The sequence below is a fragment of the Bison bison genome, unplaced genomic scaffold (genome assembly GCF_000754665.1).
Source record: "Bison bison bison isolate TAMUID 2011002044 unplaced genomic scaffold, Bison_UMD1.0 scf7180017864252, whole genome shotgun sequence".
Classification (NCBI taxonomy): domain Eukaryota; kingdom Metazoa; phylum Chordata; class Mammalia; order Artiodactyla; family Bovidae; genus Bison; species Bison bison.
The window spans coordinates 3,614,581-3,626,916 of record NW_011494824.1 but is presented as its reverse complement, the minus strand read 5'-3'; the positions used below and the strand labels follow the sequence as shown (position 1 = coordinate 3,626,916).

The window sequence follows — 12,336 nt, the reverse complement described above, 5'->3', positions numbered from 1 at the left end:
GGAATTTTCCAGGCAAGAATACAGGAATGGGTTGCCATTTCCTGGTTCAGGAGATCTTCCCAACCCAGGGATCAAACCCGTGTCTCTTGGGTCTCCTGCATTGGCAGGTGGATTCTTTACCACTGTGCCACCTGGAAATCCTCATATGTGTAAAGTTTTATTAGAACACAGCCAGCCCATTTATTTATGTATTGTATTAACTGATTTTACTTTATAGTCCTCAGAGATGGTATGGCATGTAATGCGTAGAATATTTGGCCCTTTATTGAAAAGTTTTGTTGACCTTTTCCTTAAGGAAATGTCTTTTTTTTTTTGTATGTATTAAAGATTTTTCTCATTATCTTTTGATTTTCAGCTGTTTGACTATTCTAGACCGTGTGCGTGCGTGTGTGCGTGTGCGTGTGTGTGTCTGTCTGTCTGTCTGTCTCCATGTGTATGGCTTTATGTTTTTCCTTTTTTTTTTAAGATTTTAAAATATATAGTACGTTTACGTCTTTCATCAGTTTAGAAAAATTCTTAGCCATTAGCCTTCGAAATATTGCTTTTGTCCCATTCTTTTTGGGGTTTCCCTGATAGCTCAGTTGGTAAAGAATCTGAGTCTGGAAGATCTGCTGGAGAAGAGTTAGGCTACCCACTTTTGTGTTCTTGGGCTTCCCTGTGGCTCAGCTGGTAAAGAATCCGCCTGCAATGCGAGAGACCTGGGTTCAATCCCCGGGTTGGGGAGAGCCCTTGGAGAAGGGAAAGGCTACCCACTCCAGTATTCTGGCCTGGAGAATTCTATAGAGTCCATGGAGTCACAAGGAGTCGGACACGACTGAGCAGCTTTCATTTTTCACTTGTCTCTCAGCCCTCTTTTTAGGTATGTTAGATATTCTGATTATATTATACATGTCTCTGATGTGCTATTCGGTGTTTTCCATTCTTGTATTTCTTGGGGCTTCAGATTGCGTATCTCGTCTTGACCTGCCTTCACTTTCAGTAGTCCATCATCTCTGCTATTTTCAGTCTGCTCTCAAACCTATCTAGTGAGTTCTTCATTTCATAAACTATACTTTTAATTTCTGAATGTTCATTTGATTATTTTGTATAGATTTTACTACTTTATTGACATTCTCTATTATTTTGTCTCTTTTGTCCATCTTTTCCTGTATTTTCCTGCCATATTAATTGTAGTGGTTTAAAAGTCCCTGTTTAGTAACTAGTTTGTGAGTTACCCTGGATCTCTTTCTATTCCTTTTTGTCTTTTCTCTCCCTTCTCTCCTTCCCTCTTTCCTTCCACCCTTCCTCTCTCTTTCCTGTCATTTGTTCCTATTTTTAGTGTGTCTCTTAAGTTTTGATCAGATGCTAGGTAATCAGGAACATAGATGAATCTCTGAATGATGTCTTCCAAAGACGATTGTGTGTTTTGTTTTTTGTTCTTTCTGACAGTATAGTGATGCTGCTGCTGCTAAGTCACTTCAGTCGTGTCCCACCCTGTGCGACCCCATAGACGGCAGCCCATCAGGCTCCCCCATCCCTGGGATTCTCCAGGCAAGAACACTGGAGTGGGTTGCCATTTCCTTTTCCAGTGTGTGAAAGTGAAATCGCTCAGTCGTGTCCGACTCTTAGCGACCCCATAGACTGCAGCCTACTAGGCTCCTCCTCCCATGGAATTTTCCAGGCAAGAGTACTGGAGTGGGGCGCCATTGCCTTCTCCGAGTACAGTGCTAGCAGAGCACTTTGGTCTTAAGTTCAGTTTTAGGCTTTTAAATAGGTTTTGTCTATTTCAATTTTTCTTATACTCCTAAGAAGTATCCTTACTTTTCAATTGTGCCCCTCCTGTGGTCTTAACTGAAAGAAAGGCCAGGGTATTTACCAACACCTCGCTGGAGAAGGAAATGGCACCCCATTCCAGTATTTTTGCCTGGGAAATCCCATGGACAGAGGAGCCTGGCGGGCGTACAGTTCATGGGATCACAAGAGAGTCAGACACGACTAAGGAACCAGACCACCGCCACGTCTCCTTGGGAGACTTGGTTTCCAGCTGCTCTTCCCTGCAGTGTGTGGTTGCTGAACTCTGCTCAGGTATTAATCTGTAACCTCCCAGCCACTGTTGTTTTCTTCTGGATTTCCCACATTCTTACTCTGGAAACGTGGTCAACTACTGAGGGGACTTTGCACAGATTTTTTGTGCCTTTTCACTGGTGCCCTCCCCTGTAGTTTCACTCTTCAAGTTCCAGTTCCTTTGGTAGCCACAAACATTAGCGTTTGTCTCTTTAGTCTTTTAAAACTGTCATTTTTATCCTTGGATTCTATTCTCCCAGATAGTGATTTGAGAAATGCAGTCGGGAAAAAAGCTGATGTGAATAAAGAGCCCACTTTATGTGCTTCCATTCCTTCCATGATCTTGGCCCCTTAAGTTCTGCCTGGATGACTTGAGAAAGTTACCTTATTTGTTTTTCCCAGTTTTTATAGTCATTTTCTGTGGCAGGTTTAGTGTCTTACAAGTAAGACCACCGTGGGCAGATCTGGAAGTGCCTACAGTGTCTTCTAAACATAACAGCCAGAATGATTCTGTTTGTGTATTAGACTATGACTTCTGTATTCATCACCCTCCTGTGGTTCCTAACTTCATTCAGGGTGAATTATTTGCCTTTAGTATTATTTGCCTGCCTTCCTCTGCTCTGCCTAGAGTCTCTGCCTAGAGTGCTCTTTCTCTGTCCCTCCCCTCCAGTATCAGTACGACTGACTCCCTCACTTGGCAAATGTTTGTTCAGATATTTCCTTATTTAACCTATTCTGACCACCCTGTTTAAAATTGCCTCTTCCTTTCCCTTCTGCATTCTCTCTGCCTTTGCTCTGTTTTTCCCTCATATCATCCCATGATTTTAAAATTCTTTTATTATGTTTGTTTGTTGTCTCTTTTACTTATTAAAATGAAAACTCTACAAGGGCAGGGATTTTCATCATTTTTGTTCATTGGTGTGTCACAAATGCAGATTAGAACCAGATGAGAATGGAGAATTATAGAATCTAAGGGAAGAAGGATTTTAGAGATAGAAGAGAAGTAGTCAGTTATATCAAATATCAAATCATCTAAAAGTATTTGTGAGATTTTTGCATTGGATTTTTAAAGAAGGAGGTTATTTGTTACTTTTGTGAAAGAAATTTTTATAGAAGAGCAGAGAGAAAACGAAGATTACCAAGGACTGAGGGTGTTGTGATAGCAATTGTAGACTATTCTTTTTTAGTTTTGTGGAGAGTATAGTAGAAAAAGTTCATATTTAGTTGGATAATTTATGGTTTCTCCCTTTGGAGAGTTAAGAAATGGATGATTCGGCAGTTGGAATTTTCTGGTTTTACTTACTTTTGTGTTTATTAATTAAAACTTTGTGCCCAAAACCACATAAAGTTTTGAGTGTCATCCAAGGAGAGTTATGAGGTTTCACCTTGTGCACTGAAACTAATTATGAAGTGCAGTGCCTTTAGCTGCACAGTGCTAGAAAAAAGTGAATTTTGGCTCTTGTTCCCAGCCTCTTTTTTCTGCATACCTATTCATACCTTTGCAAGTAAATTTTGACTCTTGTTCCCAGCCTTTTCTCCCCTACATATTCTACATGCCTATTCATGTATACTGGAGAAGGAATTGGCAGCCCACTCCGTTGTTCTTGCCTGGAGAGCCCCAAGGACAGAGGAGCCTGGTGGCTGCAGTCCATGGGGTCACAAAGAATCGGACACACGTGGGCGACTGAGGAGCAGCATTCGTGTGTACAGTGGACCTTTTGGAGTTGAAGCATCTTTTACTTGAGTAGTTGTCAAAGCGTGAAGAGGTGCTCACGACTTAGAATATTTTGATGGGGCTTGAGAAAGTTTCATACTGTTCGCGGGGTTCTCAAGGCAAGAATACTGAACTGGTTTGCCATTCCCTTCTCCAGTGGACCACATTCTGTCAGACCTCTCCACCATGACCCGTCCGTCTTGGGTGGCCCCACATGGCATGGCTTAGTTTCACTGAGTTAGACAAGGCTGTGGTCCGTGTGATCAGATTGGCCTGTTGTCTGTGATTGTGGTTTCAGTCTGTGTGCCCTCGGATGCCCTCTCTCAGTGCCTACCTCTTACTTGGGTTTCTCTTCCCTTGGACGTGAGGTAGCTCCTTTTGGCTGTTCCAGCAAAGCGGAGCCACTGCTCCTTACGTCAGACGTGGGGTAGCTTCTCTTGGCTGCCGCCCCTGAGCTTGGACGTGGGGTAGCTCCTCTCTGCCGCCGCCCCCGGCCTCAGGCCTGGGGTAGCTCCTCTCGGCCGCCACCGAGAATCAGGATTGCCAGGAGAAATATCAATAACCTCAGATATGCAGATGACACCACCCTTATGGCAGAAAGTAAAGAAGAACTAAGGAGCCTCCTGATGAAAGTGAAAGAGGAGAGTGAAAAAGTTGGCGTAAAGCTCAACATCCAGAAAACTAAGATCATGACATCTGTTCCTGTCACTTCATAGCAAATAGATGGGGAAAGAGTGGAAACAGTGGCTGACTTTATTTTTCTGGGCTCCAAAATCACTGCACATGGTGACTGCAGCCATGAAATTAAAAGACCCTTACACCTTGGATGGAAAGTTATGACCAACCTAGATAGCATATTCAAAAGCAGAGATATTACTTTGCTAACAAAGCTCTATCTAGTCAAGGCTGTGGTTTTTCCAGTGGTCATGTATGGATGTGAGAGTTGGACTGTGAAGAAGGCTGAGCACCGAAGAATTGATGCTTTTGAACTGTGGTGTTGGAGAAGACTTTTGAGACTCCTGTGGACTGCAAGGAGATCCAACCAGTTCATCCTAAAGGAGATGAGTCCTGGGTGTTCATTGGAAGGATTGATGTTAAAGCTGAAAATCCAATACTTTGGCCACCTGATGTGAAGAGTTGACTCATTTGAAAAGACCCTGATGCTGGGAAAGATTGAGGGCAGGGGGAGAAGGGGATGACAGAGGATAAGGTGGTTGGATGGCATCACCAACTCAATGGACATGGGGTTGGGTGGACTCTGGATGTTGGTGATGGACAGGGAGGCCTGGCATACTGCGGTTCATGGGGTCGCAAAGAGTTGGACACGACTGAGTGAACTGAACTGAACTGAGAAAGTTTCAGTTCTCCCCCTTCAAAGATTTTTGATGCGTCCTTTTGAGGATGTACTTTACTGCCGATGGGAAATCACTTTTCATCACTTTTCCCAATCCATCATTCCTGGATTTAAAATTCAAGTGTTACTTTCTATAGTACCCAAATTTTTGTGATTCTTTTGAGAGAAAAGGAAGTAATTATGTAGTACAGTGCTCTCAAACTGGTGAAGGGCCCTTTTTTTTCTTTTAAATTTCCAATCCATTATGGATAGATACTTCTGTAAAATACAATAAAAAATGAATTTCTGGAGAAAGCATGCAAAATGCTAGCCCTAGTTTTCTGTTACATTCAAACATATATAACTACACTGTTGAAGTGCCCTAAGTATCGTCTCTCAGATTCTGTTTATATCTCCTATGGATTAGTGGCAAGAATTTGTGCGCTGGTAATGGTTCTTGGACGAGTCCTCCTCAGAACAGGAGAAGCGCTGAGACAGTGTGCAGTGCTGCAGTGTTAGTTTTCCCCTTAATCTACACAGTCATTCAAAGGAGTAGGAGGTTTTAATGAGTTATGGATTGCAGATTTTTTAAAAAGAGGTAATTTATACACTGTAAAAGCTTTACTACTTCTTAAGTTCTGAAAGGGTAATTGTTTAAAATTTGCTTTTTGAATAGTTGCTGCTTTACACAGTGCTGAAGTAAAAGTGACTTCTTGGTACCAGTAAGACTTGGTACCAGTAAGATTTTCTTTAACTTTCCAGTTATTTTTCTTCAGTTCTTAAAACTATAAAAACAAGCATATTTTGAACATGAAAGGAAAAGTTATACCACTTAACACCACAAGATGTCACTTATGTAAAAATAAAGTTGTATTTTAATACTCAAAAGCTGAAAAGCTACAGGTAAGTAGATAAATGAAGAACGAGGTAAATTAAAAAAGCAGTATTTGGATTGGTTTTTGGTAGAATCAATGAAAATGTTACTAATTCAGCATTGTTTTGAATCAACTCTTGATGTTTCACACAAAGAATTTCTTTTTGTTCCTTATTTAGATTTTTCAAAATTATAAAACTAAATTCTTAAGATTAATATAGTAATACATCTTAATTGACCATATTTGAATCTATATAATGAAGGAGGTAGACCTAAAATGGCTCAGTACAAGTGAACATATTTTGAGAGTAAATGAGGTGTTTTTGTATTAACTTTCCCATATCTTTACTGTTTTGGTGACAAGCAAAGAAGAATTTGGGTAGAGATATGTAATTTATATCAGAATTTTCAATGGGTCTTTATGACATATCTGAGAAGTTGAATATTACATCAGGTTGAAGCAGTGCCTAGGAGTTTTCTTGTTTCTTTTCTCTGAACCTCAAAGTTATTAGCTTTCTCCCCATGTTAACACTGAAGATATTTATATTTGTTATTGAAGACCATCTTTTTTCTGTTAACCATGAAGAGCAAAACCTTTGACTTTAATATCGGGTTCCTGTTTTCTTATTTTTAATTTAAGAGAGCGGGTCAGGACATGAAGGTGTTTGGGATCGGAACTGTAGCATAAGGAACAAACCAAGTTTTCATTACGCCGTGAATAAGATTACACCTGGAGTTGGAGGTTGGAATGTCCTGAAAATTGACACTTCATTATTCTTCATTGCTCATTTTTCTCTCCAGATAACACTTGTAGAGAAGATTGGTAGAATACTCTTGGGGAAAAAAGGGATCAGACATGAGAAAATGAAATTTTTTTTTTTGACATGTACGTGTGTGGTCACTCTTTCTGTTTACTTATCTAATTACTTTACCTTTTTTCAAGTTCTTATTTACAAAAAGTGTTTAAAGGTTTCTTTTAGGTTTTTTAAAAAAATATAAAAGCCTACATGGTCAGTAAGTAAAATAGGAAAATAGCAAAAAGTAGAAGGGGGAAAAAACCTGATTTGTGGGTCCTGCCGCAAAAAATTTCAACAAAAGGAATTTTTGTTCCTTTTCAGTTAACAGTGCAGTGTGAAAGAACAGGGAGTTTTAAGAAGGAATTCTGAGTTCATTGCAGTGAGCAATTGGAGTATTTTATATTTGGTTGTTCTATATCCTCAGATGTAGTTCTTATATGTCACTTTCTTACTATTTGTATGTTTTCTAGCTATATTTTTAATTAGAGAAAAGTAGTTATTGTGATTATTTATTGTGTCTTGCTAGTGGTCACCATTGTATTTAATTTTATGAGCTGCTTGGAAAGGAAGAGTAACTTTTTCATAATAAATCTCATTGCCTTTATTTATTTTTCCTGCAATGACAGTTTGTAACATTTAACTCCGGAGAAGGCAATGGCACCCCACTCCAGTACTCTTGCCTGGAAAATCCCATGGACGGAGGAGCCTGGTAGGCTGCAATCCATGGGGTCGCTAAGAGTCGGACACAACTGAGCAACTTCACTTTGACTTTTCACTTTCATGCATTGGAGAAGGAAATGGCAGCCCACTCCAGTGTTCTTGCTTGGAGAATCCCAGGGACGCAGGAGCCTGGTGGGCTGCCGTCTGTGGGGTCGCACAGAGTCAGACACGACTGAAGTGACTTAGCATAGCATAGCAACATTTAACTCCAGTATTAGTTTGCTAGGACTGCCATAACAAAATACTACAGACTCAGTGGCCTAATCACAAATTTATTTCCCCAGATCCTGGAGGCTAGAAATTGCAAATCACAGTTTTGGCAGATTTGGTTTCCGCTGAAGCCTCTCTCCCCAGCTTGCAGACGGCCACCTACTTGCTGTGCCCTCACATGGTCATCTTTTGGGCTTTGTGAATCAGTCCTAACCTGCTCTTCCTATAAAAAATCACTTATATTGGATGAGGGCCCACCCATGTTGACCTATTTTAATTTAATTAACCTCTTCATTGATTCTTCAAATACATTCATATTCTCTGGTATTGAGGGTTAGGATTTTAACATAGGAATTTTGGAAGGGACACAACTCAGCCCATAATAACACATGATCAATCTTTTATTCTTGGTATGTGCTTACTGCCTGTATTAGGCCTAAATTTGTAAAATGTAAAGTACTTTTGTCAAGGATGTCTATTTAGAGGAGTTAAGGAAGCTCTTCTCACCTACTTTTAAGCTTAAGCTGAGATCAGAGAGCTTCTGATCTCAGAAGCTCTGTTTGGGTCCACACATGCATGTGAGCACCTTGAACCGTATTGCATGAAGCTGTGTGGAGTAAATTTTTAAAATCTCTTTTCTGGAGAGTTTGTTGTAGAAACTATTAAAAATTGCTAATCATAAACTGATAACGAGTACAAAGTGATTAGTTATAGTTTGTAATACTACAATCTTTATAGTCATTTAAGAGGATTTTTCAGTGCTGTCCTAAAATAAGGTTCAGTGATTTAAATTCTTGAGTAAGCTTGAGACTTAAGTGTGATACTCTTAATTTCAGAGTATGTATAATGGTGGCTTATCAGATCCTTAATAATGTATTTCTCAGAAACAGATAGATGTCTTTTAATCTTTTGGAGTATTTATATCTTATTCACACATGTGAATAAAATACTACAAAAACTTTTTAATATCATTTTAATGGAGGTATAATTCTCATACACCAAATTACCCAATTTTAGATTACAATTAGATGGGTTTTCGGAGAAGGCAATGGCACCCCACTCCAGTAATCTTGCCTGGAAAATCCCATGGACGGAGGAGCCTGGTAGGCTATAGTCCATGGGGCTGCTAAGAGTCGGACATGACTAAGCGAGTTCACTTTTACTTCTCACTTTCATGCATTGGAGAAGGAAATGGCAGCCCACTCCAGTGTTCTTGCCTGGAGAATCCTGGGAACAGAGGAGCCTGCTGGGTTTCTGTCTTTGGGGTCGCACAGAGTCAGACACGACTGACGCGACTTAGCAGCAGTAGCAGCAGATGGGTTTTTGACAGATGTATACACCTGTGAAATCACTACCACAGTTAAGAAGATACACAACATTTCCATCTTCTTATGGAAGGAATTTCTAATGTCCCTTTGTCCATTTCTCCTTCTACCTATGAATCCACTACCTTGCTTCTGTCCCTACAGACTGCATTTTCTAGAACTTTAAATTAATTCAATAATCGTCTTTTGTGTCAGGTGTCTTTCAGTCACATAATAATTTTGAGACTTCATCCATATTATTGCATGTATCAGTGGTTGGTTCTTTTTCCTTCGTGAGTAATATTCCAGTGTATGGCTAAATCCCATTTTGCTGATGGACATTTAGATTGTTTCTGGTTTTTTGCTGTGGATAAAGCTGCTGTGAATATTCTTTAAGTTATTCTGTAGAATGTTTTTCTTTCTCTGAAAGTAGAATGACTGGATCACATAGTAGGTTTATGTTTAAATTTGGAAGGAACTCCCAATTTTCCAAAGTGATTGTACTCTTTTACATTCCTACCAGCAGTGTATGAGAGTTCTAGTTGCTCCATAGCCTTGGCAATATTTGTTATTGTCATTGTCTTAATTTCATCTATTCTCATGGATGTGTAATGGTTTCTCATTAAATTTGCATTTTTGATAGTTAATGACCTTAAGTATTTAACAGTATTCCTAATCTTTTTGTGTGTGTGTGTGAAATGCCTGTTTAGGTTTTTTTGACCATTTAAAAAAATTGGTGTGTCATCTTATAAATGAGTTATAATTGTTATATAACTTTTTCATAATTAAATTTCTGATTTTGAAATAATTGTAGATTCATGTACAGGTATAAAAAGTAATACAGAGCGATTCTGTGTACCCTTTACCCAGTTTCCTTCAATGGTAAACTATAGTACAACATCACAGCCAAGATGTTGACATTGACATACTTCATGAGTCTTGTTCTGATTTTCCTACTTTTATTTGTACTTAACTTGTAGATGTCTTTGTTAGGGTAGTGTTCTATTCCATTTAACCACTTTAATATTATTTTGTAGGGTTAGATGAGAAACATGTACTTAATTACAAGTAAGAAAATAATTTGGTAGTAATGTACATCATGTTATTAAAATTACATGTTTTAATGCCTGTGCCATATAAAATCTAAATATGCAATTTTCTTTTTTGTGTGTAGAAATGAAGATCTAAAGCAAATGTTAGAGAGCAACAAAGATTCTGCTAAATTGGATGCTATGAAACGGATTGTTGGGGTAGGTAAAATAATTAGATCATTTTGACTTTTGAATAAATGACAAGTAGTGATATGCTAAAAATATATATTGTAGAATATGTTAAATACCAAATCAAGCATTCGCATCTACCCTTTATTATTAACTTAGAATTTCCTGTCTAAAATGTTTTGGAAGAAGTAATGAAGTAACAAAATTCAGAAACTTGAGTTCTAATTCTGTTTTGTCTGTTTCTCAAATATTTCTTTTGTCAAATAGAGAGTGCTAATCACGTTGAAGAGAAAGTAAGATTATATACTACAATATTTTGACTTCCTACAAAGAGGGATACTAATGAGCTAAAGGATATTTTTTTGGTCATTCTATGACTTAAAAATTGTGAGCATGCTTTCTTCTGATCTTCAAATTTCTTTACTACTAATACAAATGGTTTATTCAGTTTATCAGCATAGAACTTCTAATGAATATTAATAGATGTAAAAACGTTCTCTATTTTTCTGTTGTAATGCAAAATTCAGATAGTAGTCTAAAATATTATTATGTAAGGGGTTCTACTGGCAGAATTAAAAATATAATGCAATTTCTGATTATATAATAAGTTTAAAAATATTTTTGCAATTTGTGTGGATCTTGCCCTGTTTTTTTTTTTTTGATTGTTTGTACTGACAGTAAAAAAAACTGGCTTAATTCAGTGACTATCTGATGCTAAAAGAGTTTGCTTGTCTCAGTGGAATTAAATTTGTCAGACCTTGTCTTTCTTACTACTACTCTGCTTTTTTCACCACCATTGCTGATTTTGTTTTCCAGAACTTTTTGTATCAGGTCAAAATGTAGTAAATTCACGTAATTGCAAAAATAAACTCTACTGTAGTAGGGTGTAAACACAGCTGAAGCAGTACTGTTTTCCAGCAGACAGTGCCACCATATGAGAGTCTGAAATCTCCATTCTAAAATCCAAATCCCATTTACGAAGGATGATTATAGATACGAATTTACTGTGTTCAAAAGTTTGTTGTTGTGAAAACCCAATATGTAAAAGTCAAGGACTAATTATACCTGTAGAACTTGCTTGATTCTTTTATTTAGATTTATGTCATTTGGTAATGGAGGCAAAGGTTGAAGAGTTTATGGTAAATTTTTCATTTGTTCATGTTAAACCAAGGCTTCCCTAGTGGCTCGGCAGATAAAGAATCCACCTGCAATGCAGAAGACATAGGAGACACAGGTTTGGTCCCTGGGGTCAGGAAGATCCCCTGAAGTTGGTAATGGCAACCCAATCCAGTATTCTTGCCTGGACAGAGGAACTTGGCAGACTTCAGTCTGTGGGGCCACAAATAGTTGGACACGACTGAGTGACTGAGCACACACACAATGTTATACCGTATAATAATAGCGTTTATGGAGGTAGTTCTTTGCTTTACATGGCTTTGGGATTTGAATTTCAGTCACCACAGTTTAGTTAAATAACACCAGTCTCCTCACAATAGGTTTATATTTCAGTTATCATGGTACATTGACTTAGTAATTGCATACTGTTTCATCACTAACTCTCCAGTCCTCAACTCACTATATATATAACAAATATGCGTATGTCATATCACTTCTTTCAAAGTTATTTTTAGCAGTTGGTCACTGTGTGTGTTGCTCAGCTTGTGTACAGACTGCAAAGCATGCAGTAGTGATCCCTCCTTGTTTACCAGTGAGAAGCCCACTTGACATTTTACCAAAATGAATGATTTAAAAAAGAATTTGATCAACAAAGATAAAAATGCAGGAAGGAAATGAAAAGTGGTAACACTAGAAATGAAATTCAGGTAGAATGTAACTGGAATTGTGGAGAAGTTGGTGACTGTGGGCATGCTGATGCCGCCACTTTTGGAGAGACTCTAAATCCTGCCGGGGAAATCCCATGGACAGAGGAGCCTGGCGGGCTGTTACAGTCCATGGGATTGCAGAGTCAGGCATGACTGAGCATGCACAGACGTGTAGCTAGAGGCACTTCAGTAAGGTAGGCTTTTCAACATAAATGAGGAAAATGGTTGTGATGAAAAGGCTGAAGATATGCCAGAGGAAGTGATGCTGCCAAAATCTTCACATTAGAGGAACTCTAGG

At 38.5% G+C, this 12,336-nt stretch overlaps 1 protein-coding gene across 2 annotated transcripts in view; it reads left to right on the top strand.

The window, feature by feature from the left end:
• AP3B1 (adaptor-related protein complex 3, beta 1 subunit) overlaps nt 1-12,336 on the top strand; it is a 236,718-nt gene that overhangs the window by 18,875 nt on the left and 205,507 nt on the right. Inside the window, exon 2 of one of the 2 annotated variants that reach the window (XM_010847632.1) lies at nt 10,170-10,245. In XM_010847632.1, the coding sequence (XP_010845934.1) occupies nt 10,170-10,245 (76 nt within the window). Of the gene's footprint in view, nt 1-10,169; nt 10,246-12,336 lie in introns of those variants that run through there. The other variant, XM_010847633.1, reaches the window with a different exon arrangement.